The 27,098-nt window shown below is 40.3% G+C and overlaps 1 protein-coding gene across 4 annotated transcripts in view; it reads right to left on the reverse strand.

Moving 5' to 3' along the window:
* Nucleotides 1-27,098, reverse strand: part of SMURF2 (SMAD specific E3 ubiquitin protein ligase 2) — a 107,849-nt gene that overhangs the window by 23,697 nt on the left and 57,054 nt on the right. For all 4 annotated transcript variants that reach the window (XM_059670001.1, XM_059670002.1, XM_059670000.1 and 1 more), the window contains exons 2-9: nt 25,293-25,331; nt 18,281-18,389; nt 15,500-15,633; nt 14,180-14,245; nt 12,444-12,528; nt 7,898-7,981; nt 5,356-5,558; nt 1,715-1,799 (exon numbers count right to left, since the gene is read on the reverse strand). In XM_059670001.1, the coding sequence (XP_059525984.1) occupies nt 1,715-1,799; nt 5,356-5,558; nt 7,898-7,981; nt 12,444-12,528; nt 14,180-14,245; nt 15,500-15,633; nt 18,281-18,389; nt 25,293-25,331 (805 nt within the window). The remainder of the gene's footprint in view (nt 1-1,714; nt 1,800-5,355; nt 5,559-7,897; nt 7,982-12,443; nt 12,529-14,179; nt 14,246-15,499; nt 15,634-18,280; nt 18,390-25,292; nt 25,332-27,098) is intronic.

Below are 27,098 nucleotides of genomic sequence, written 5' to 3' on the forward strand. Positions count from 1 at the left end.
CCAAGTCTCCTATCTACCTACTCCAGGACTTCTGTGAGGATCAAATGAGATGAGGCATGGGAAATGCTTCACAGACATTTGGTTAAAGTGTAAAATGTTTCCACCTGGCTATAAAGCAAGTCGTATTCCTGGGCTGAAGAAACTCCAAGGAGGCTAGTTGCTAGGGAAAGGAAGCCGGGTGTTGCTATGTGATGTCATTACCCGGACGGACAGTTAGCATATTAGCCTTTTATATATACAGATATGATGATATGAAGATATGATTGTTAAGATAACAATTTGGAGTGTAGAGATTAAGGAGAAGAAAAATAATGCAGAGCATAGTTTCATAAAGCCATTATTCAGTCCTCAACATGAAATATTCTTAAACCTTTACTGAAATCATGTATATGTTAATGAAAAACTGACACATTTCCTTAGGAATAAGAACATATTACCAACAGTGCTGCCAAGACCTCTCTCTATTTCATCTTCTGATGCCAGCTTACATGCTGTTCTTTCAACAGATAACTTAAGGTCTACTTTCTCACTACTGTAAAACATTTAATTTTTTAAAATCACTTTCTTCTATACATTTCCTTCTAATGATTTTAAATTATTTTATTGAAAAGCTTGTCATTGACCTTCAACTGGATAAACAGAATCCATACCACTTTTTATAATTTACATAATAAAAGTCTTGTTGCTAAAAGTTAAGCCCATGGATTTTTTTCAATGAGCTTACTAATAAAACAAAAATTTCGTCCTCACTACTTTTTTTAAACTAAAAACTTATATTACCAAGACAGAGAAATGGCAATCTTGATACAAAAGTTAGTGATAGCACATTTCTTTGGTTGCCAACCTCAAAAGACTCTAATCAAGTTCTATTAGAAAGTAAAATATTTTTATTACTTTGCTTTAGTTATAAATAAAGAGAGGGTATCAAAGCAATCCAAGATCAGCTAGTCACATCTGGTTTTGACATGAATCTTGACAAATAGAGCTCTGAGTATAAGCTTTGGCATTTAATAGAAATTTAATTTAATTAGGTTATTTATTTTCTATATTAAAATGAAGCTTTATTAAGGAACACACAAAAGAACACTGGATACACTCATATAAAGTTAAAATAAATAAACCTTTTGTAAAAAAGCCTAACCAGAAATAAAAATATCAATTTACTACCCTTTAAAAAATGGGTATGTTTTTTGTAAGATTTTGTATGTTTTTTTCCCCAGGTCAGTTTTCAAACTCCTAAAAGACTCATGTTTTTGCCCAGACTTTTTATTATTTTAAAAAAAATTTAATGTATTTTTATTGATTCCAGAGAGGAAGGAAGAGAGAGAGAGAGAAACATCAATGATGAGAGAGAATCATTGATCGGCTGCCCCCTACTAGGGATTTAGCCTGCAACTGGGGCATGTGCCCTGCCTGGGAATTGCACACTGATCTCGTTCACAGGTAGAAGCTCAACTACTAAGCCACACTGGCCAGGCATTTTGCCCAGACTTTTTAAAACGGAGTGGAGAAGGACTGGTTAGGGGATAGGGCACTGGGGTAGGATAGCAGAGAGGTAAGTAAGACTTTCTACAAACGTCAAACTGAAATGAGTATTAGAAAGAGCCAATCTTTTACATAAGCTATTTTAAGACAGTAAAGATTAAATAATCAAAGAAATCCCAAGTAAAATGGAGATTCAATGGTATGAGGAACATTTAGAATGTGTTCTTACCTAGGCACTCTTGGATCATGCCACGTGCTCACGCCAGTTTGAGTATGTAAGAAATACACCTGACCTTGTTGTGTTGTCCTCTGTTCTGTAAAATTAAGAAATACTAATAATAAAGATATATTCAGAATGTCCAAATCAAAGACAGCTATAGACATGAGAATATTATATTAATAAGTAAGTTATCCAAATGACCAATCTGTATCATTACAACAACTTTGTTTCACAAATCATTTGTTCTGAACTCCTGGAGAATACATGTTCTCCTAAAAACAATCTTGTAAGTAGTGATGAGGGGTCACAGGCCAGCTATTTAAAGCCAACTACACTTATAACATGGCTCAAATACTAACCATGGTGCAATGCAAAATAGAATTCAACAAGACAAACGTGAAGAAATGATCCTTTATTTGTCTTGAATGTGGAGCGTGAGGGAACAAGAGAAGGCTCAGAGAAAGAGGCTAGCCAACTTTGGGAAGATTCTGAGGAACTTTCAGAAACTTTCAAAGGATTTGCAGGACAGTAATGGGGTTTTTTTCCTTATGCCTAATTCTTCTCTTTAGAGAGGTGTATTCTCGACTACATTTGGACTTAACGAGAAGCAAAAAGGATGGAATACAGGGGAGACTCTCACTCTATAGTCAAAAATAGGCAAAGATGAGGACTAAACAGCAGCGTGCATATTGGGGAGTGAGGAAGCCAAGGGCAGAGAGGGGGTCTATGAAAGGTTCCTTCACTGGTGGTTTTGGTCTTTATTTATCCATTTTTTTAAACAAAATCTAATGAAAAATTCCAACATATTAAATGACAACACTATTGCTAATATTTATTAGTATAAATTTGCTTATAAACATAATTAAGTCAATGAATTTACACTTTTTAAAATTATAAACATAAAAATATTTAAAATTGGCTATATAAGACAGCTCCAAAGATTTTAGCCTTGGTACCCACTTTACTCCTATGTTTTGGTTGGATTTTTAAAAATTTTAATCCATATCATACAAATATTATAAAAGTATAACCACCTCCACTCCAAACAGCTTGCCTTATAATCTCAATTAAAAAGAAATGGCAAGAAATACTTTATTCTGAGGTCTGAGCATTAATCATAGCAGCTACAATTTACTAAGTGCTTTCTATGCCAGAAATTGTGTCAGGCACTTCAAATGAAATTACCACTTATTTCTTGTAACAAGTCTACATGGTTGTTACTATTATTTTCCTCTTTTTATAGAAGATAAAATGGGTTCAGAGAGGTTAATAATGTGCCCACTATTACACAACTAATATGTGGCCAAGCCAGGGTATAAACCATGCCTGCCTGTCTCCCAAGCCCAAGCTGTGCTGTAAGTTCACCTGTGAAGCATAGCACAGTGGAAAAACAGGGTTTTTAAAATTTAAGTAAAGAGTTCAAATACGTTAAAAAATAAAGTTAAAATCATGTGTCTGCAGAAAAGTTTAAAAAATATCCTACATTAAAAATAAAAGTAGGATCAGGCGATTCCCAATATTGGCCACTAGGCGTCACCAGCAGTCCAGGACAGTTTATGGGCAGGCTGTTGAGAGCACAAGGATGTAAGTAACTGATTAGCATTTAGCAAGAAAGGAGAGGACAGTTGAGTTCATACTATCTGCAAGAGTGTTCACAAGTTATGATTTAGAAAGTTTCGTATTCAACCAGAAGATTCATGTCATCCTCACATGAAATTCTACAATTCAGGAAATTATATAAGATTATAATGTTATACAAACAGAAATGACTAAATCATTTATAACAATAACCCAATTACTCAGATAACTCAAAATTATAGGCAATACAAATATATAAATACCGTTAGAAATATACTTTTGAAATTATTTCTAAATATGTATGTCTAGAAAATTACATTTTAGGTCTGACTGTAGATTTCAATTATCAATAACAATACCATCTTACCTTTATACAGTGCCTATTTACAAAGAAGTAAATTATTTCATATGTTACTCATGATGCTTTTGTGATCTATCTAATCTAATAAAAGACAAACATGCAAATTGACCATACCTTCACTATGCCTTAAGCCATGCCCACCAGCCAATCAGAGCGACTATATGAAAATTAACCCAACCAAGATGGTGGCCGGCAACCACGGAGCTGGAGCGAGCAGGAAACTTGGTTGCTCCAGTGATGGAGGAAGCCAAGCTTCCCTCCTATCTGCCCTGGCCGGCTCTGACCTCCACTGAAGGCAACAAAGTTTCAATTATAATAGGTAAATATATCCCAGAAAAAAAGAAAAAAAGAAAAAAAGGAGAGGCTGGGAGGTTACATCGCCGGGGGCCTTGGTCGGCCTGAAAATGGCCCTCAGCTCCTCACCCAGACTGGCGAGGCACCCCAGTGGGAATCCCCCACCCTAAAGGGGGTGTGGCCAGCCTGAAAACAGCCATCAGCCCCTCTCCCAGGCTGGCCAAACCTCCATGGGGTGAGGGTCCCCACTGGGGGGGGGGGGGCTTGACCAGCCTGCAAACAGCCATCAGCCCCTAACTAAGGCTGGCCAGGCACCCCAGGGGACCCCCACCCTGAAGGGGGTGTGACCAGCCTGCAAAGACCCATCAGCCCCTCACCCAGGCTGGCCAGGCACCCCAGCGGGACCCCCACCCTGATCCAGGTCACCCTTCAGGGCAAACCAGCTGGCCCCCACCCGTGCACCAGGTCTCTATCCTATATAATAAAAGGGTAATATGCGAACTGACCCTAACAGCAGAAAGGCTGGGAATGACTGATCACTATGACACACACTGACCACCAGGGGACAGACGATCAATGCAGGAGCTACCCCCTGGTGGTCAGTGTGCTCCCACAGGGGGAGCTCTGCTCAGCCACAAGCCAGACTGACAGCTTCCAGTACAGCGGTGGTGGTGGGAACCTCTCCCGCCTCCTTAGCAGCACTAAGGATGTCCGACTGCAGCTTAGGCCTGCTCCCCACTGGCAAGTGGACATTCCCCAAGGGCTCCCAGGCTGCCAGTGGGATGTCTGATTGCCATCTTAGGCCCAATCCTCCAGGGAGCAGGCCTAAGCCAGCAGGTGGTCATCCCCTGAGAGTTCCCAGACTGTGAGAGGGCACAGGCCAGGCTGATAGACCCCCCCCCCCCGAGTGCACAAATTTTTGTGCACTAGGCCTCTAGTTTCATTATAAAAAAGCAAAAAGGCCCTGTCTGGTTTGGCTCAGTGGACAGAGCGCCGGCCTGCGGACTGAAGAGTCCCGGGTTTGATTCCTGTCAAGGACACATACCCAGGTTGTGGGCTCAATCCCCAGTTGGGGGCACGCAGGAGTCAGCCAGTCAATGATTCTCATTATTGATGTTTCTCTCTCTCCCTTTCCCTTATTCTCTGAAACCAATAAAAATAACTTTAAAAAAAATAAAAATAAAAAACATAAAAGAGCAAAAAGGCTGAGGTTAAATGACTAGCCCAAGGTCAACTGTTGGTTAGGCAGTCTTTTACCACTTCAAAGACTTTTCAAAGTTGGGAGGTTTTACATTTATTTTCATGCAGAATTCCTAAACCCAGATTAATAACTTATTTAAAAAGTTGATTTTCCAGATTTCTTAGCAAGCTGAAATTAGTAAACCACACTTTATTTTTCCTTTGCTAGTTGTCATACCATAGCCTTCTGGTAGGTCTGGAGGCGTATGTAAATGTGTCCTGCTCATGTAATTTCTATGTCGCTGTGACCTGACTCTCCTCTCTGCCAGTCTGGGATCTGAAGATTGTCCACATGTTGCACCATTTGTTCCACTAATTGGAGTGTTCTCATCAACAAAGCAGCTAAGCGGTCTGCCAGGACTAGAATATTCAGAAGCCGGTCTATTGAAAAGTAACAGGGAAAAAAGTTATTCAATTCAAGTATTAAAAGTAGAGCTCTCCAAACAACGTATGCACTTGCAGTAACCATCACTTATAGGAAAATGGAATGACTAATACAAATATAATGATTTCACAAACTCTGAATAAAAACCTGAAACCTCTAAGCACCAATGAAACTCAACTCATCAGCAGAATGTCAATTACTAGTATGTCTTTAAATCATTTAATATTTATTTTAATTACAGTTTATATGAAATCCACATATATCAGTAGATATGAGTATTAGTTCACCAAGCACTACTTGACTTAGCTACAGCCCACCTCTCAGACCTGACTTCCCACCATTCTCCCACTCTGCTTCTGCCACATTCACATTCTCGCTGCTCCCTGAACCTGCACAGGTCGGCTACCTTTAGTTCTAGACAGTAAGCTCCTCCTTCTACCTAAAATGTGGGTTTTTTCCTATTCCATCTAGGCCAGGCTCCTTTATTTTCGTGTGTGTGTGTGTGTGTGTGTGTGTGTGTATCATTCAAATCGTAGCTTTAGCTTAAATGTGGCCTTGAAGAGGTCCTTCCTGACATTAGAATCTGAAGTAATCACCAGCATTTGATAGTACATCACCCTACTTCATCAGCATGGCAATTATTTCTGATATTTTTCTTATTTGCATCCTTGTTCCGTCTGTCTTCCCGCACTTGAATACTTACTGAGAGACTAGAGTGCGTAGTTTGTTCCCCACTACACATACCCCCACACCCAGAATAGAGCTTGGCATACATGTAAGAGCAGCTCAATAAGTATTGAATGAATAAAGGAAAGAAAATAGTCTGTCTCTTCAAAGAGCTTCCAGTCTATTGAAGGTCATCCAAAATAAGAGGATAATCAAGAGTTAATTTTTAAACTAACACTTACAACACAATCAACTTTATACATGTTGAAATTAAAGTCAATTTTATCAGTTTGTATGAAGTAGAAGGAAACGGATTTCGCTAAAACACTGACATAAGTACACATTCGTTTACACTCAGATATAATAAAAACGGCTATCTGACTTCAATAAAAACCTTGGTCACTTAATTCAACTCTCAAGCATTTTTTTTTTTAAGAGACTGAGGTAGGCTTTTATTTCAGAAAGGCAAGTCTGATAAACAGAGTGAAGGCTGGGCATGGAAGTAAATTCTAACAGCAGAAAAAAAATTTCTGCTAGACTCTGAAAGTCCAGGACAATAACCTGACACAAAAACCAAAATGTTAATTTGCTCATTTGTGCTATCAAGCATTTTTTAAAATAGCAACATGAGCTAAGTGTTTAACCAAGAATCACAATAGGGAAAACTGTGATCCAATGAGTTAAACAATTCTTAGCAAATAACAGTACGTATAGCTAATGAGAAGCATTTGATGTTCTGTGTCTGGTGCCAGCCAGGCCTGCTCGGGGGAAAAAAAATTAAAAGGGTGGGGGCAAAACAAACACTGAGTACAGGTAGCAAATAAACTTTGTTCTTACTTTCTTTTGTTGTTATTGAACTTAGTTCTTTTAAGAAAATAAAAAAGTATTCAGCCACTTATCCTATTCATTTTCAGTTACTTATAAAGCACTCCCTCGGACTTTCCAAAAAGTATCTTGCATCCCTGTCTTTACACATTAAGCTCCATGAAGGTCTTTCCAATGTGTTCAATGTTACAGCCCAAATGCTGAGCACAGTGCCCGGCACATAACCATTTGGTGCACTGAACGATAGCTGTGAGCACTACTACCCTGAACACTTTTTATCACCTTCCCCTTACCTAGCTAAATCCTAACATTTTTCAGGATTTAGTTCAGAGATTCTGCTCCTTCAGAGTTTTCCTCTGCAAGTTCCACCATCCCCTTGTCCCCCATTCTAAGCCAGGTGCCCCTCCATATAATCTCAGAGCATTTGGTTCTTATCCTGATTACAGACCTTACTGGACGCATTATAATACATTCATCCCCTTACATGACTGAACAAATGTAGATCCTGTATACATACTTTGTTACAGCCATTCAATAATGGGCTCAAAAAATTTTAAGAGTCCTAGAAATAAGATGACTTCTCAATTTATTCATTTACTTTATTTAATAAATATAGATTGAGTATCATCGCAGGCCCTGCAGCTACAATAACAGGATAACCTGCTAAACAATCCTTATTGAAAATTACTTGTAAAAATAATAATGGCACTTGCTATAAGATCTACTGATCTAGAGCAGTATAAACCAAGATAGGAAATCTGGTAAAGCTGATAGCTAAACAGAAAGGAACGCCTTCAGGAGAGTGAACAACATAGACCATGGGAAGATATTTGTATGTTCTTACCGTGTTGGGCGTTCCCATTGCGTAGTTCTTGTTATGTGGTTTAGATACTGGATTCTTCCAGAGGCAGTTCTCCTTTCTTCCCAGCTTAAATAAAAATATTGAAAAATAAGGTATTAGTAGGAAGCTGGATAGAAAATGTTTTTAGTGCAATAACCAAGCCAGGAAAAGATGTGAGTATGAATCAAGAATGACAAATTGAAAGATCAAGTCACAGACATAGGAATTTTTTCAACTTATTCTTAAAATGTACAATATATTTTCTGGAATTCTGAAGCTTCTAATATATTTACATTGAGGTGTAATTAATATTTCCCATCAGCCAAATTGAGAATTTTTCAATAATGTCAAGAAGGTTCAATTAAATTACACTAATTTACCCAGAATTTAGTGGGGAGGGAGGTGCAGACCAACTAAAAATTACATAATTTTTTAAATATTTAATTTAAGAAAATATATAAAAGCTTTTTAAAGCATTTAACCTACTCAAACTAATTTTTTAAAAAGCAAGAATGCCACCTTTTCCTCAATATCTTATTTACATAACAAAAAATAGTCTAATGACTATAGAGATGCAGTAATGTTAATATTTCCACTAAAACATTGGCAGACATTTGAAGGCCTTAAAAAATGGGAAATAAGGCCTGGCCAGCGTGGCTCAGTGGTTGAGCGTCAACCCATGAACCAGGAGGTCATGGTTCAATTCCTGGTCAGGGCACATGCCCCGAATGCAGGCTCAATCCCCAGTGTGGGGTGTGCAGGAGGCAGCCGATCGATGATTCCCTCTCATCATGGATGTTTCTATCTCTCCCTCTCCCTTCCTCTCTGAAATCAAAAAAATATTTTTTTTAAAAAAGAAAATAAGGAGATGTTAACATGATCTCTTCCCTGTGATTACAATTATATAGTATAATATAAAGCAAGTTTAGAATAATTAAGCCTTAGATTGTTGTAATCTCTCAATATTGATTAGTTATTTCACCTTAAACTTCCCCTTAAAAACTACCATAATCTACCTCACATCCATAAAAGTTAATGGATATATCAAGAAGCAAAAGAGATCTATAAATTGGACAAACTTAAGTTATAGCAATTTTTACCAGTTTAACTAAAATGAGCAAATGCCACAGCTTGGATGTCAAATGTCATGTCAAAAATAATTTAAATCACAACTCAGCCACTTATACACTTTATATGGATATAATCTATAGAATATAAACTGCTCCTCATTGAAGTTAATTAAAAATACTTTGAAAGCTAAAAATAAAATCAGAAAAGTGTCAGAACTAGTATCAAAGAAAGAGAAGAATGATAAATAAGCATGAGCTTTGGAATAAAATTTAGATTTATGTTCCAGCTCTTGCCATCTACCATGTGGCCTTCGGCAAGTTACATAATTTCCTGAGTTTCGGTTTTTTAATCTGTGAAATGAATGAGCGTAACAAGGATAGTAGCAGCAGTAATAATAATGCTATTTTTTAAATTTTTATATATGTATATATATATATATATGTGTGTGCGTGTATATCAACACTAATAAAAGAGAAAAATGGTAATTGGCGTACGAGCTACCCTTTTCATTGGCTAATCAGGGTTATATGCAAATTAACTGCCAACTAAGATTGGCAGTTAACTGCCAACAAGATGGCGGTTAATTTGCATACGTAGGCACAATGCAGGGAGGCTAAAGGGAAAGCAGGAAGAAGCCCCCTGCCACTGACAGTGATCGGAAACCCAGCGGGGAGCTAAGAGCTGGGGGGCAGGGCAAAGGCGGCCCTGGGGCCGCCTTTGCCCTGCCCCCCAGCCATGATCGGAGAATCAGGTGCCTTTTCCGCCCTGGCCAGTGATAGCAGGAAGTAGGGGTGGAGCCAGCGATGGGAGCTGGGCACCGGTCGAAGCTGGCAGTCCCAGGAGCTAGGGGCCCCTTGCCTGGGCCTAAAGCGGAGCCCACGATCGCGGGGCCGCTGCAGCCGTGGGTCCCCGCTGCCCAGGCCGACATCTCAGTGAGAGGCATCCTGCAGGAGCAGGGGCGGAGCCTGCGCGATCACGGCACCCCCCGCTGCCACTGCAGGTTCCCGCTGCTTGGGCCAGACGCCTAGGCCAGAGGCATCAGGCCTGGGCAAGGGGCCGATCCTGCGATTGGAGGCTGATGGGGGTCAACGCCTGAGGGCTCCCAGTATGTGAGAGGGGGCAGGCTGGGCTGAGGGACCCCCCCCCCCCACCCAGTGCACGAATTTCGTGCACCGGGCCCCTAGTATATACATATTTCTTTATTGATTTTAGAGAGAAAGGGAGAGGGAGAGAGAAACATCAGTGATGACAGGGAATCATTGATCGTCTGCCTCCTGCACAACCCCTATTGGGGATCAATCCCCCAACCTGGACATATGCCCTTGGCTGCAATCAAACCTGGGACCCTTCAGTCCGCAGGCCAACACTCTGAGCCAAATGGTCTAGGGCAGTAGCTAATTATTTATTAAACACTTACTATATGCAAGACATTGTGCTAAGTGATTTACACAAATGATTTCATTTAGTCCGCACAATAATTTATGTCATATGTACTATTATCATCATCCTCTTTTATAAATAGACTAGGGGCCCGGTGCACGAAATTCGTGCACTGGTTGTGTGTGTGTGTGTGTGTGTGTGTGTGTGTGGGGAGGGGAGTGTCCCTCAGCCCAGCCTGCCCCCTCTCACATACTGGGAGCCCTCAGGCGTTGACCCCCATCACCCTCCAATCGCAGGATCGGCCCCTTGCCCAGGCCTGATGCCTCAGCCAGAGGCATAGACCCCCATCACCCTCCGATCGCCTGATCGGCCCCTTGCCCAGGCCTGACACCTCCGCCAGAGGTGTCAGGTTTGGACAGGGGACCCCCATCTCCCCCTGATCACTGGCTCTGGCCCCCGCCCAGGCCTGAGGCCTCTGGCCCAGGAATCATGCCTGGGCAGGGGACCCCCATCTCCCTCTGATCGCTTGCTCCACCCCCTGCCCAAGCCTGACGCCTCTGACCCAGGCTTCAGGCCTGGGCAAGGGGACCATCATATCCCCCCAATCCCCGGCTCTGCCCCCCACCCAGGCCTGATGCCTCGGCCAGAGGAGTTGACCCTCATCACCCTCCGATCACCAATCACCGGATCGGCCCCTTGACCAGGCCTGAGGCCTCCGGCAGAGGTGTCAGGCCTGGGCAGGGGACCCCCAGCTCCCCGCGGTTGCAGGCTCCGCCCCTGCCCAGGCCTAACGCCTCTGGTTGAGGCATCTGGCCCAGGCAGCGGGGACCCGCAGCTGCAGCGGCCCCGCGATCGTGGGCTCCGCTTTAGGCCCAGGCAAGGGACCCCTAGCTCCTGGGACTGCCAGCTTCGACCGTGCCCAGCTCCCATTGCTGGCTCCACCCCTACTTCCTGCTATCACTGGCCAGGGCGGCAAAGGCACCTGATTCTCCGATCATGGCTGGGGGGCAGGGCAAAGGCGGCCCTAGGGCCGCCTTTGCCCTGCCCCCCACCTCTTAGCTCCCCGCTGGGTTTCCGATCACTGTCAGTGGCAGGGGGCTTCTTCCTGCTTTCCCTTTCCCCTCCCTGCATTGTGCCTACATATGCAAATTAACTGCCATCTTGTTGGCAGTTAACTGCCAATCTTAGTTGGCAGTTAACTGCCAATCATAGTTGGCAGTTAATTTGCATATAGCCCTGATTAGCCAATGAAAAGGGTATCATCGTACGCCAATTACCATTTTTCTCTTTTATTAGATAGGATATAAACCAAAACTTACAGAATTAAATAAATTCATTATATTCATACAGCTAGTAAGCAGAAGAGTAAGGATTAGATATCAGATGGTCTAATTCCAGAACCATATACTATGAGAATTATATAAATGCATTATATAAAGTGCTTTTAACAGTATCTGACACATGTATGCTCAATAAATGTTACTATGTTATAATTACTATTACATGGATTCTCAATCCTATACCTCTAAACAGAGCAATGTCTCAGATTCAGTACTTACTAGTATATACCCAGTTTTGAGTAATTTTTTAACATATACTTTTATTGATTTCAGAGAGGAAAGGAAAGGGAAAGAGAGATAGAAACATCAGTGATGAGAGAGAATCACTGATCAACTGCCTCCTGCACACTCCACAATGGGTTTCGAGCCTGCAACCCAGGCATGTGCCCTGACCGGAAATCAAACCGTGACTTCCTGGTTCATAGGTTGATGCTCAACCACTGACCTACATCGGCCAGGCTTGAGTAATTTAATAAAACAAAAAATGTGTTTTTTTAAATATATAATATTTTCAAGAGTTCTATTTGCCAAAAATTCGTTTCCTAATCAAAACTCTTAAAAACCAAATTTAACATCTAATTCGTGGTTTATTTTATAAATTTATGACAAGATCCCTTACTAATTTTCCAAGTACAAGGAAAACCTAGATTTTGAAATTGATCCGCAAATTTTTAAAGTTACGTATACAATAAACACCAACTTCTTTCTCATTATTTTAAGGATGTTATCCACATGTTTCTCTAATGATTTTAGCTTACCCATCTGGTAAATCGTTATCAAACAAGCGACTGCAGTCCACAACTTGTCCTCCTGTGCCTATCCGGTCTCTGGACTGAAGACTTACTATTAAACAACAGAAGCATTACTAAGAGTCATAGATAATAAAGAATTGTTACAATTTCATAAGACATCTGGCTTAGTTTAATATTTTAGAATGAACTCTTTAGTAATTTATTTTTCCATGAGATTTTTTCCTTTACGAGTGATATTAGAATTTTAAGGTTTTCTACGCTTTCTCATGTTCATGGAGAAGAGTCTAATTACTTTTTTCCATTATAATGGGCAATGCAAAGCTACTACTTCATTTAAGAGGCAGAACACATGAACGGTATATTCATGTACAGAAGAATTTGAAAAGATCACATTAATTTCAGTTTAATTCTTGACTCGTCTTTTTTAAAAATACACTAGATTCCGGCATTGGGCAATCTGAATTCCATGAGTTAAAACAGTACATCATCATCCAGTGTAGTATAAAACTATCACTATAAACTTGGCAGCAAGAGATGTGAACTCTAAACCAGGCTATAGCAACTAGTTTAGCTCTGTGACCTTGAACAAAACACTTAAGTTTTTGAGGGTAAGATAATCCCAATCTGAATAATGAGGAAGTCTGGCTAAATAATATGCCTGAAATCCTTGCTGTTTTATTATTCTTTAGAGGCCCGATGCACAAAATTCATGCAAGAGTAGACCTTCCTTCCCCTGGCTGCCGGCACAGGCTTCCCTCCGGCACCTGGGACCCAGGCTTCCCTCGCAGCCCAGCTTCACCCGGAAGGATGTCTGGTCTAATTAGTATATTACACTTTTATTATTATAGATTGTATTTTTGGCAACTCTCTCAAATCTAGAAGGGATATAGGAAACTTGACTACAGCCCAACTTCTTAAAAGAACACTATATAAAGTATGACAACTTACGACCCTTCTAGGAAGGGTCTCAAAATTCTGAAATTTTCCAGGTCTGTAAAAATTTTGAACAATCAGACAGTTCAATGCATTGTTCCATTTACAGGAGACAATACCCTAACACACCTTCTCAGTGAATGCAAATAAGACATTAGTGTTAGAATTGTACTAGAAAACTATATCAGAAAAGCTAAGTGAAATGCTTACCACAATACAATTACGGCACAAACAAGGTTATTTTCTCATTAGCTTTGTTTAGAATAATATTAAGGATCAAAGCTATAGGATTTTATAAGCTTCAATGTACATCTCCAGAATGCTGTCTTACAAAAGACCTAAGAAATTTTTAGATGATATTCTGATTTTAAGTAGCCTAATTCTAACAATATATAAAATAAGTCATAGAAAAACTATGTTTATCACAGCACTGCTCACAGTATTAAAACATCAGAAACAACCTAAATATCCAACAATAAAGACTGGTTAAATTAGTTATTTTTTACTAACTAAAAAATCCCTTACTACTAATTGTAACTAATTACCACAGACTACCAAACAAAATTTTAAAATGCTATAGAAATGTATCTATGTGCCCAAACAGACTACCAAACAAAATTTTAAAATGCTATAGAAATGTATCTATGTGCCCTGACTGGGCATCGAACCCATGACCTTCCTATGCATGGGATGTGCTCTACCAATTGAACCACACCAGCCAGGGCTGCACTTTTATTTAAAAGGTATTTAGAGTTTAGGTCAGCTTAAATGAAGGCAAAAATTCATGTAACTTTGAGTTCCACACTTACCTACTATCTGTCCTCTAACTGTATCATTGTCATTTGGCCCAAGTTTGCAGAGATCCAACCTCTGATCTATTTCAAATCAACAACAACAAAAAGTAATGAAAAAAGAGTCTGGTATCAGAAATTCTAACATCTATTAAGTGATAGCAAATTTCCACAATCCACTGGAAATCAGGCCTGTCATTTAAAGTAAGCATGTCAAACTCGCCAGCAGGCTGAGTTTGTTGACATGCTTGATTTAAAGAATTAATCATGTTTTAATGATGAAACATGTTTTAAATTTTCTGACTGTATATATAATTAATATAAATGTCTCAACAAAAGTTTTGATAAATTTAGATTTCAAAAACCATGAGACACTGGTGTGATACTGCCAATATGCAATTATTTTCTCTCCAAAGATTTCAGACCACTTGAGTCTGTGTCTTGGCTCGAGTTGTTGTTCTTAACAATTCATCTCTAACATTCAATAAATGTTAGTGTCATTGTTTTTCTCTCTAACCATTTCAAACACCCCCCTCCCCCCACCAACCACCACACACAAAGTAAGTACTAACAAGCAGCCAAGTATTAACTGTAAGATAAGGGTCTGAGTCAGTTCTGCTACTAACTCATGTAGGGTCAACTCATTCTCTCATGTCTCATCTATAATGTTTACCTTTCTATAACTTTAATTTTTTTCAGTTTTATATATCATTTTTTTTAATATATTTTATTGATTTTTTACAGAAAGGAAGGGAGAGGGATAGAGAGCTAGAAACTTCGATGAGAGAGAAACATCGACCAGCTGCCTCCTGCACACCTCCTACTGGGGATGTGCCCGCAACCAAGGTACATGCCCTTGACCGGAATCGAACCTGGGACCTTTCAGTCCGCAGGCCGACACTCTATCCACAGAGCCAAACCGGTTTGGCAAGTTTTATATATCATTTTTATTCACTAATAATTCCCCTTTAACTACCATCTTAAACACTCCAATTGCCTAAATAAAACTCACTTTATCTCAAAAATCCACCAAAACCAGAGAAGGGTGCTAAGAAATAAAAAAGGCACATGTATTCTGACATCTTATTACTCTCTGGAGAGCAATCATTTCTGAACCTTTACATATTCACTGGAAACCTAGCACCAGCTCTGATTCAGTTCTAGGATTCACATATCTAAAATGTTTCGTTGCTTTTTAAAAATAATATCTAATAAATTTAGACCAGGAATTATAACCAGTGTTTCAAACATACACAGAAGTTTTTGAGCTCCTCCCCCAAACATGTATGTATGTGTAGGTATATATGCACATTTTTAAAAGTACTAGTATCTACTCACAACCAGTGTCTTTGAGGCGGTTGATGGCATTGGAAAGAAGACGAACACAACCAAGAAATCCAGCACCTTGTTTTTTATGGATCTTCTTGTGATTCCATACACTGATAGTAACTGAATCAGACTTTCCAATGTACCTAAAAACACAAAATGACTACATGAGTAACTTGGCAATTATAAGTAAGCAGTATAAAATCTTTATTTTGCTTTTGTAGCCTAGAGTCACAAATGTTTCAGAGTATGGCTAGGTAATGTAAAACATGTTTTGAATTCAATCAATCCACAGTACTGAATTTAAATATTTTTTTAAATCTTAAGAGTAAAAGCTAAAATGAATTGGTTTTTAGATTGCTTTTTAAAGAGAGGAAGGGGAAAAGAGAGAAAAACATTGATGTGTTGCTTTCCGTAAGTGTCCCAACTGGGGATCGAACCCGCAAACTTTTGGTGCATGGAATGATGCTCCAACCAACTGAGCCACACCAGCCAGGGCTAAAAAGAATTTTTAATATATCCTTATCACATCTGCCACTCTCAGGTTGAGTAACACTTTTTGTTAGTGAAAAAAACTATTTTTAGTAACTGGTGTTAAATAACACCATGAGAGTGTATGGTTATTTCCTTCCAAGAACAAAATCTTGTAAGAACATCTTTATAGTCACATTTTAAATATATCTCAATGGTATGACCTGCTACCTCATAGAGTACTCGTTCATTCTCAAGGGGCAGTGTCAAGGCTGACAGACCAAAAATCTGACATACCTGTTATGTTTTTAAATGCTGTAGAACAAAAGCTGACTGTAACGCTTTTTCCCTGCTTCTTTCCTGTATGCAGGCCTTGAGCGAGCAGGACTCTTGCAGATTTCACTTCACTGCCTGCAGACAAGCAGAGCAGGGAAAAGCGTTACTACACTTGTCTGCATATACCTGAAAGCATGTAAAAGCTCTACCACAGCCAATTGTTCACATGGTGTCATCCCATGCAAAAATATAGTAAGATAACATAATTCTATCAGCAGGACCCTAACTGTATTTCAGTGTCTCAAAGAGGTCAAATTTTTGGTCCAGCAACCTTGATCTTAATGTCATTAATAAAGCAGCAAATTCAGAAAAATTCACCTAATACATTAAAAAGCCTAAACCAGCAAGTGAGGACTAAAACTTTTACATGAGGAACATGGAAGCCACATGTGTGGTCCTGGGTCCAGCTGTCTTTAAAGCATGCCCACCCAACCCCCTAACTTTTAATTAAGCAAGCTTCTACATTCTCTTTTTAATTAGGCCAATTTGAATTTCATGTCTGTTGCTTGAAATAAAATATCTGAACTAAGGTATCACTCAGTATGAATGTACCGATTTTCAAAAAGACCTAACAGACCTAACATGACCAGTATCTACCACATGACATGTTGAGATTCTAGAACCAGATCAGGTATTAAATAGCTAAATATCCCAAACCAAACATTTTTTTAAAAATCACATTAAATCAGTTTCCCAACTGGGAAGCTGATTTATAGGAACACTAACATACTGATTCCCTCAGGTTTGAGAACAGCCCACCATGGCTGAAGTAGCCTGTTAGGAGGCTAGATGTCAAGGCCCATAGAGACCCTGAGACCACACACTACAAACAGGGAAGCTTCTGTCAGCCTGTATTCCTGAATGACTGTATGACAGTGTCTCACCTCCCTGACAAATGGACTTTATACATAAAATACACTTCTACTGTATTAAGCCAATGAAAATTTGATGTTGTCTGCTCTAATCAATAGAGAGGACAAGTCATAAAGGGCCTTGTCAGCCACAGTATGAACTCTGGCTCTTACCTGGAAGTTCAAAATGTGAGAGCAGAAATAAGAAGGAAGCAGAGAATTGCATTTTCCCATTAAAAGTCCCACAGTAGTATCACTTGCCATTTTGAAAAAGTACATTTCCTATCCTATATAATAAAAGCCTAATATGCTAAGTGTTAGGTTGTCCGTTCAACCAATCAAAGCGTAATATGCTAATGATATGCTAAGGCCACTCAACCACTCACTATCACATGCACTGACCACCAGGGGGCAGAGAGTCAACCGGTAGACCAGTAGCTACGATGTGCACTGACTACTAGGGGGAAGATGCTCTGACTAGTAGGTTAGCTTGCTGCTGGGTTCTGGCTGATCGGGACTGAGCGAGACAGACTAGACACACCCCAGAGCCCTCCCACGGTCCCTCCCTGGCTAGCCAACCTCCCACACCCCTCCCCGGCCCCAGTCGTGCACCAGTGGGGTCCCTCAGCTTGGCCTGCAATCTGGGACCCCTCAAGGGATGTCGGGGAGCCGGTTTCGGCCCGATCCTGCAGGCCAGGCTGAGGGACCCCACAGGTGCACGAATTCATGCACCAGGCCTCTAGTATTATTATGATTAAAATAAAATTTAAAGGAAATAAACCATCCATATAGAAGCAAAAAGAATGCCTATAAGTGAACCCCAATTATGATTTCTGGTTTTATACTTATATTGGCCTAAAGTGAATACCTTCATTTAATTGATAAAAGTGGAGGGAGGGGAACAGCTCTATACTGTGTAAACATTTTGTTCTTCATAGAGTCATAAAGGTTACTTCATCTTCCAAAACCAGCTATAAATTAACCAAAGTACCTTCTCAGTAGGTTTTATATCCCTTGGTGAAGGCCAAATTATACCACAGATCAAACTCAGATCTTTTTTAGTGATTCTTTTCCAAGACTTTATCAAATAATACTGATTTCTATGTTTCATTTTAGATTAATCATTTAAACCTACAGGTCATAATGCTGATTCCACTTTGGATCGAGTGTATTCTTCACAGTATCTGTAGAATGGCATTGCCCAGATCCATCAACCACCACCTTAGCAAATGGGTCTGGAAGTCCTGTGAAAAAGGAGATGATTTTTTTTATTAAAAAATATTTGACATGGAAGATAGAATAATTACATGAAGATTATTATTTGCTACAAAGATTACTTCATTCTTTATAAAAGTTTAATGTTTACTTATAAAAGTGATCCATTTTGAAAACTAAGATTAAAGTTAATTCTACGTTAAATACCAAAAACTACATTTTTTCTTATTCTTATCTGAAAACATTCTCAGCTGTGAACTACCGAGGTCTAGAGGTTACCTCAAATATGGAATTTTTGTAGATCTTTATTTTTGACCCCAGAAAGGAGAACGCTTAAAACACTCCTGGCTCTCATAGCTTTCCCAAGGTCTCCCTGGGTAGCTTATTTAAAGAAAGAGCTTACTAAAGGTTTTCACACAGGAACATGGGCCATAGAGAAATTAAACTAGCCAAAAAGTTTTACCGAGTAACTTCCATGAGTGTGAGAAATTGAAACAAAAAATCTAATACCCTGCCTTAAAAGACATTAATATCTAATTGGGGAAATAAGAATGCCACACACACACACACACACACAGCCCTGAGAATAAAATGTTTGATTGTACTGATCTGCAATATGATGAATGTTTTACATATGTATTAAATCTCTTAATCCTCACAATAACCCTGTGGAGTAAATAATACTATTACCTCTATTTTATCTATAAGGAAACTGAGGCACAAAGGGTAATTAACTAGTCCAAAGTTACAGTAGTAAATGACAAAGCCAGGGTCTAAAGTTTAGATTCTAAACCCAAACACACACAGTCTGCTTCTTGATTTCATGCTTTTAACTACTATGCTGTACTATACCTCTCTCTTACTATGTGATTCACCAGTCTGTACAAGAGCTTCAAAAAAGAAAACAGTTTGAGTTTGAACAGTAAAGAAAAGCTTTTATTTTCTTTTGAGGGGATGGGGCTCATTTGGGCTTTAAAGAATAAGTAGGAAGAGCACCAAGGAGAGTATGATAATTTCTGAAGGGTTCAGAGGAGTCTAACCAAAGGGTTTGTGCTAAGGTGTGAAAAATATGGTTGGAGAGATAAGACTGATCCAAGAGAGGCTTAAAAGTCAGAAAATCCAGGCTCAGAGTGACTGAGGTAGATAGCAGGGAGCCATTTTAGGTTCCTGAGCTGGCTGTGAATACATTTTCATAATTTCTACTAGTGGTATTCAGATGGACTAAGCAGCATAAAGAACACTAAGACGAGTAGACTCTGAACTAGCGAAGTCACATGGAAAAGAAAAGGAAATGAAGTGAAGAAAGCTACTCTCAAAGATCTAATCAACACTAATAAAAGAGAAAAATGGTAATTGGCGTACGAGCTACCCTTTTCATTGGCTAATCAGGGCTATATGCAAATTAACTGCCAACTGAGATGGCAGTTAACTGCGAACAAGATGGCGGTTAATTTGCATATGTAGGCACAATGCAGGGAGGCCAAAGGGAAAGCAGGAAGAAGCCCCCTGCCACTGACAGTGATGGAAACCCAGCGGGGAGCTAAGAGGTGGGGGGCAGGGCAAAGGCGGCCCTGGGGCCGCCTTTGCCCTGCCCCCCAGCCATGATCAGAGAATCAGGTGCCTTTTCCGCCCTGGCCAGTGATAGCAGGAAGTAGGGGTGGAGCCAGCGATGGGAGCTGGGCACCGGTCGAAGCTGGCAGTCCCAGGAGCTAGGGGTCCCTTGCCTGGGCCTAAAGCAAAGCCCACGATCGTGGGGCCGCTGCAGCTGCGGGTCCCCGCTGCCCGGGCCGAACGCCTAGGCCAGAGGCATCAGGCCTGGGCAAGGGGCCGATCCTGCGATTGGAGGGTGATGGGGGTCAATGCCTGAGGGCTCCCAGTATGTGAGAGGGGGCAGGCTGGGCTGAGGGACACTCCCCCCACACACACACACCCAGTGCACGGGGATCAGCGGAGCCGCGAGGCCTCCCGGCACTGGCATCAGTGTGACAGGGGGCAGTGCCCAAACCCCCTGAACCCCCTGATCGCCCTGCGGCTCTGTGTGCGACAGGGGGCGGGGCCACAACCTCCCTATCCGCCCTGCTCTGTTCGGGACAGGGGAAGGCGCCCCAACCCCCTGATCAGCCCTGCTCTGTACCTGATAGGGGGGAGCTGCCCAACCCCCTGATCGCTCTGCGGCTCTGTGTGTGACAGGGTGCAGTGCCCCAACCCCCTGATCGGCCCTGCTCTGTGTGTGACAGGGTGTGGTGCCCCAACCCCCGCCCCCCCTCTGCCCCCCCCCCCCCAACGGGTCCTGCTCTGTGTGTGACGGGGTAGAGCCATAACCTCCCCTTCGGCCCTGCCCTGAGTGTGAGAGTGGCGGCGCCCCAACCCCTCTGATGGGCTCTGCTCTGTGAGTGACAGGGGCCAGCGCCCCAACCCCCTGATTGGCCCTGCTCTGTGCGTGACAGGGGGTTGCACCGCAACCTCCCCATCGACCCTGCCTTGAGTGTGACAGGGGGCGGTGCCCCAATCCCCCAATCGGCCCTACCCTGAGCGTGACTGAGGGTGGCATCGCAACCTCCTGATCCTCCCTGCTCTGTGCATGACATGGGGCAGTGCCCCAACTCCCCAAATGGCCCTGCTCTGAGCCCGACCAGGGGCTGCACCTAGGGATTGGGCCTGCCCTCTGCCACCCGGGAGCAGGCCTAAGCCAGCAGGTCGTTATCTCCCGAGGGTTCCCAGACTGGGAGAGTGCACAGGCCGGGCTGAGGGACCCCCCCTCCCCCCCGAGTGCACAAATTTTTGTGCACCGGGCCTCTAGTATAATTCATAAGAAACTAATATCAAAAAATGACACTACATTTTTCAGCCCAGACAACACTTTAAATAGTAGCCTTTTTGACCAAAAAACATTAGGAGAAAGTAGAGCTAAATAAAATATTAAAAAGACAAAAATGACCGTTTAGATGTGAGACATATTGGGATGGTATAGATTTCCTATGGACAGCTGAAAATACTTCAACAAAATTTGATAAGTGTTAATAATTGGAGAAACTTTGCACCTAGACATCTATGCTAGTTTCTTTTTAAAGTCATGATACTAACATGCCATGATTCAAGGTCAGATAGAAATCACCTAGCCAGTTCCAATTCTATGCTTCTGTGATCTGCAACTTCAAAAATAATGAGAGAAGACCTAACCTAAGAGTGTTAAGTATTTAAGAAGAAACTTGGTAAATTAGGGTATCAATTTATTTAACTACTAGAGGTCTGGTGCATGAAATTCGTGCACTTGGCGGGGGGGGGGGGGTAGGTAGGGGGGGTCCCTCAGCCCAGCCTGCACCCTCTTACAGTCTGGGACCCCTTGGGGGATGTCTGCCTGCCAGCTTACTAGATCCCCCCTAGGGGGATCAGGCCTAAGCTGGCAGGCAGACATCCCTCTCACAGTCCAGGGCTCTCGCAGTCTGAGACCCCTCGCTCCTTACCGCCCGCCTACGGAGGCAAAAGAGGCTCCCGCCACCACCGCTGTGCTTGCCAGCCATGAGCCTGGCTCAGGGCTTCTGGCTGAGCGGCGCTGCCCCTGTGGGAGTGCACTGTCCACTGGGGGCAGCTCCTGCATTGAGGGTCTGCCCCCTGATGGTCAGTGTGCATCATAGTGACCAGTCGTTCTGCCATTCAGTCGATTTGCATATTAGGGTTTTATTATATAGGATATTGTTCTTGAAGTTTACTGCTGTTCATATTATTTCCATAATGCCTAACAATTTGTAAATGTGTTCAACAGAAAATACTTTTCCCTCTACATTCACTAACATTAAGTATTTTCTCCTGGGAGTAATGTACTCTATCTTGTTCTTTTGATTCTTCAATATAAGCATATAAACATATAAATATATGATTGTAAGCAAAAACAAACAAAAAATCACATTGAGGATTAAGAAAAACAACTTTTTCCACACAAAAACACTAGGTGTGTTATATGTATAACCCATAGACAACAGTGAGGTGATGGCCTGAGGGAAGAGGAAGTGGGGGATGGGTAGAGATGGGCAAGGGGGAAGGGGAATGGGGACATCTGTAATGGTGTCAACACCTAAAAATAAAGTTTTTTTTAAAAAGTATGAATGCCTGAATCTCACCTTCCTATTTCTCTCTTCTGTTAAAGAACACAAAATACAAGCTCTATATCCTAACCAAAAAATACCTTTTTCAACTTACCTAATTATATTATTCTACAGAATTTTCACTTCAGAGCCAAGTTAATCTAATGTGGTCAAGAGCTATCAAATTTGCTGAAGTTAGTGAGACCTCTAAGAGTGGTAAATATAAAGTGGGTAAAATATTTTCTGTATTTTTTTAAATTTCTCAATTCTCCCCATCACTCCTGAGTCATATAAAATAGCTAAAGTTCAAGAACTTTTTCACTACACAAATTTACTTAATGAGCTGAAGTTAATAATAAAATAAAAATTTCAACTTAAAACTGAGTTACTTACTAGAGAAAAGAAAGCTTTGTTTTTGATTAGGGGAAGAAAAAATAATTCAGCTAACCAATCTTGGTTGAGTGACTTCAGTATGGCACCTATACAACATCTCAACAGAATATGTTACACACAGATATTGTATTTAAATGTTGCATAAAAGAAAAAATAATTTGATGCTAATAGCATTCTTTTAAAAATAAACATAATGGATATATGGATAAAGTTAATAGTAAAATCAAATGGTGAGTTTTCACTGTAAAATTCTTTATATGTTCCCACAGGTTGAGAACCGCTGTCTTAGAGGTTTACAAAGAATTAAAGTAAGATCCCTATAGATTTCCTAGGAAAACTGAGACAAGGCTATCTGGATATTTCATTGGAGAAAGTGTATCTTGGGGCTCTGAAGGAAGGAAAACAATTTGGGGAGGAAGGCTGGAAGACAAAACTGAAGATTTTATCTTTAAAACCAGAGCAGATGTCTTGGGAAGTATGCAGCTGAACATGTGCAGTCCTCACTTCCCCATCCTTTTCTCCTTGTCACCAACCTATCCAATCCTACCCGCCATACTGCAGTCCTACTAGGATAAATCCTACCTCAGAGCAACCTTAAGAAGGGTAAAAAGAGTACACACTGGCCCAGCTGGCGTGGCTCCGTGGTTGAGCCTCCACCTATGAACCAGGAGGTCACGGTTCGATTTCTGGTCAGGGCACATGCCTGGGCTATGGGTTTAATCCCCAATAGGAAGCATGCAGGAGGCAACCAATCAATGATTCTCTCTTATCATTGATGTTCCTATCATCTCTCTCCCTCTCCCTTCCTCTCTGAAATCAATAAAAATATATTTTTAAAAAAAAAGAATACACACCCATTACTAGGTTATTAAAGATAGGGTTGATTGAGGTGAGAAGTCCAGCACCAGCTGGTGAAGACAATAGTAATTAGTGGTAGCCCAGAGAAAGACCACTGGGTACAAAATTGGGGCATAGGGTACATGGAACATCAACTGGTTATATCTTTATTCTTAGCTATGTCCTTTAGCAGCACAGACACCATACAAATTTTAATTATAGAGTTTTATAAGAAGTTATTTTATAAGCTTTAATTCAGATTCTACACTAGGAAGATTGGAAGTAATAAAATTTCAAGTGGAATGAATTAAGTACGATTTAAAAATATATCAAGAGCTTATTATTTCTTTTAACCAAACCCTCAAGAATTATCTAATGTCATATTAAAGTAGCACTTATAGCTAGTTTTTGCTGGCTGGTAGGACATGAGTTTTTTTTAATACATTTTAATTGATTTCAGAGAGGAAGGGAGAGGGAGAGAGATAGAAAACATCAATGATGAGAGAGAATTATTGATCAGCTGCCTCCTGCACGACCCCTACTGAGGATCAAGCCTGCAACCCCTGGGCATGTGGCCCTGACCAGAATCGAACCTGGGATCCTTCAGTATACAGGCCGATGCTCTACCCACTGAGCAAAACCAGCTAGGGCTAGGACATGAATTTAAAAATCTAATAATTCTTTATTTCTAACTTCAAATACTTTACATATAAAATTTTGTTGGCTTAGAGTTTTTAATAAAAATTTTATCATGTTTTACTCAATAAATTAAAGCTACCCACAATCCTCCTTCACAAACCTTAATCCTAAATAAAGCCACAAGAAAATTCACAACAGATCAGCAAAAAGACTGCAAATACGGGAACCAAATGTCCACTTTGGAGTCTGAAACAAGAGCATCTATGATCAAATGTGACATAGATTTCTTTCCTACAGCCTGGAAACTCCAAGCAAGCTGAATGACTTTGCTACTTTCCAAGGAATCCTGAATGCATGGGTAAAATTTGCTATAAAATGTTAGGGGGGAAAGTGTTCACAACATAATCTCAAACTTTTTCTAGAAATCTAGTAGCATGAACACCTTTAATATACATTACACACATCTGCATATACACAGCACCACGCGCACATGCGCACATGCACACACACATACACATTTCACACAAATATATGGGAGGGGTGACTAAAGGGAAAGGGGTTAAACTAAAAAGATCAAAATCCTCCAAAAACAGAAAAAGTGCCCTAGCCGGTTTGGCTCAGTAGATAGAGTGTCGGCCTGCAAATTGAAAAGCCCAGGTTCAATTCTGATCAAGGGCACATGCCCGAATGGTGGGCCTGAACCCGAGTGGGGGGCATGCAGGAGGCAGTTTATCAATGATTCTCATCATTAATGTTTCTATCTCTCTCTTCCTCTCCCTTCCTCTCTAAAATCAATAAAAAATATATATTTAAAAAACAAAACAAAACAGAAAAAGTGATGCCAAAAGGCTCTGAACCAAAAAAACAACAACAACACTGAGTATATTTCTGAATAGAAAAAGTCCTAAGTCAGACAATTCTGAAAATGCTACCCAAAAAATTCACACACAACATACAAGATTTAAAGTTAATTTTACTTACGGAAAAAATCCTTTTTCACCAAGTTTTTTGCACAGAGTACTGTAAAGGAAACAAAAAATACAAAGGAAAATTAAAATAAAATGGTAAGACTGCATTGTCAAAAGTGTCATTTTTAAACACTGAAAACACCACTGAATAATAAACACTAACTACAGCAATGTATGAAATATGATCACAAACTTTCATTAAAAGACTAGCAGAAGACAGTTGAACCAGTGGTTGCATCTTTAGCAATGTAACAGCTGAGGACAAAAAGTTTGTAAATCTGGTATTCTAATAACAACCCAATTCCTATCTTCCACCAAGATCTGTTCTCAGGGTAGCCTGGTGGCAAGGGGAAAAACAGTTCTAAGGCAGAAATATGTAAATTCGGGTTGGCATATATTTTAGGACAGTGGTTGTCAACTGGTGGTCCGCAGACCACTGGTGGTCTGTGAGGTCCAAAGGATTGGCGACCACTAGTTTAGGAGATAATTTTATGCTTAAGAAGATCATAAATAAAATAAAGCTTCCCTGATATAGATGAGTTTTTTTAAAAATAACACTGTTATATACCCTGCATCTAAATGCCACAGAAACTTTACAGGAGAGATAAATTACCTTCTAAATTACCAGCTCAACTAGTGGCCCAGTGCACAAATTTGTGCACATTAAAAGGAAATTAATTAGAAGAAATATTTTAATATCGCTATTCACCCTTTCTCTATAATAGAAGTGTCAGAAATGAAAGAAAATTAGTAAAATGTATATGATAATAAAATGTAAATTGATTAATAAACAATAACATGCCATAACAACAGACATGATATAAAAACAACTAAAACATGATATAAAAACAAAATATTATATAAAAACACTGATAAAAACAATGACTGATAAATTGATTAAACTTATTCTAATATCTCCCTGTATACCACATTAAGAGTAAAAACACTTTCAGAGTGCTTGACTAATTTCCCTTGTGATGAAATTTACAACTTTAACGTCACACGCTCTTCAAACTCGAGAGAAAGTAACATATAACTGACCATGTCTGAAAAGGGGTTCAGGTAGAAATATTCCTACTCTGTCTAGAGTTTGTCCTTGTAATTTATTAATAGTCATTGCAAATGTTGGCTCACAGGAAACTATCTTTGAATTAATTTAAATGGGAGGCCAGTGTCAGACGGGGACAAATCAATTCTTGGAATCAGAACTACCTCTCCTTCCACAGATCCTGTTAATACTTCAACTTCGATTATGTTAGGTTGCAATCTTTTGATAATAAACCTAGTACCATTACAAAGACCCCATTTACTATTAAGATTTCTCAGTAGCATGATGATTGCACCCACTTTCAATTTTAATTTATGACACGGCATTCCCAAAGGGGTAATACTATTAAGAAATTCGATGGGAAAATTTTCCATTCTGGCATCATCTGTCGAATCAATGGAATCATCACTCAAATAGGTGTGAAAAACTCCAAGTATATCCAAAATGTCTTCATTTAATTTATGAACGTGCTCATTTTTAGGACAAAGAATCGCATCTTTAAATATATTTTTAATATTATCTATAGGTATACTATTTCCAAAGGTAGCTTCAACAATAGATCCATTACAAATCATTTCACAGGGGATTTCAATAATATCCATTCTGAGAGCTTTATATGTATCACGCAAGCACGATTCAACATTTATTTTTTAAATTGCCAGTGCATGTCAGATGTACTGGCCAGTTGGTCAGTCAGACAGTCGAATGGACAGCTGGTCACTTAGGCTTTTATATATATAGGTGACAAGATAGATCTACCATATCTTAACA

The sequence above is a fragment of the Myotis daubentonii genome, chromosome 16, assembly GCF_963259705.1.
Source record: "Myotis daubentonii chromosome 16, mMyoDau2.1, whole genome shotgun sequence".
NCBI classification, from domain to species: domain Eukaryota; kingdom Metazoa; phylum Chordata; class Mammalia; order Chiroptera; family Vespertilionidae; genus Myotis; species Myotis daubentonii.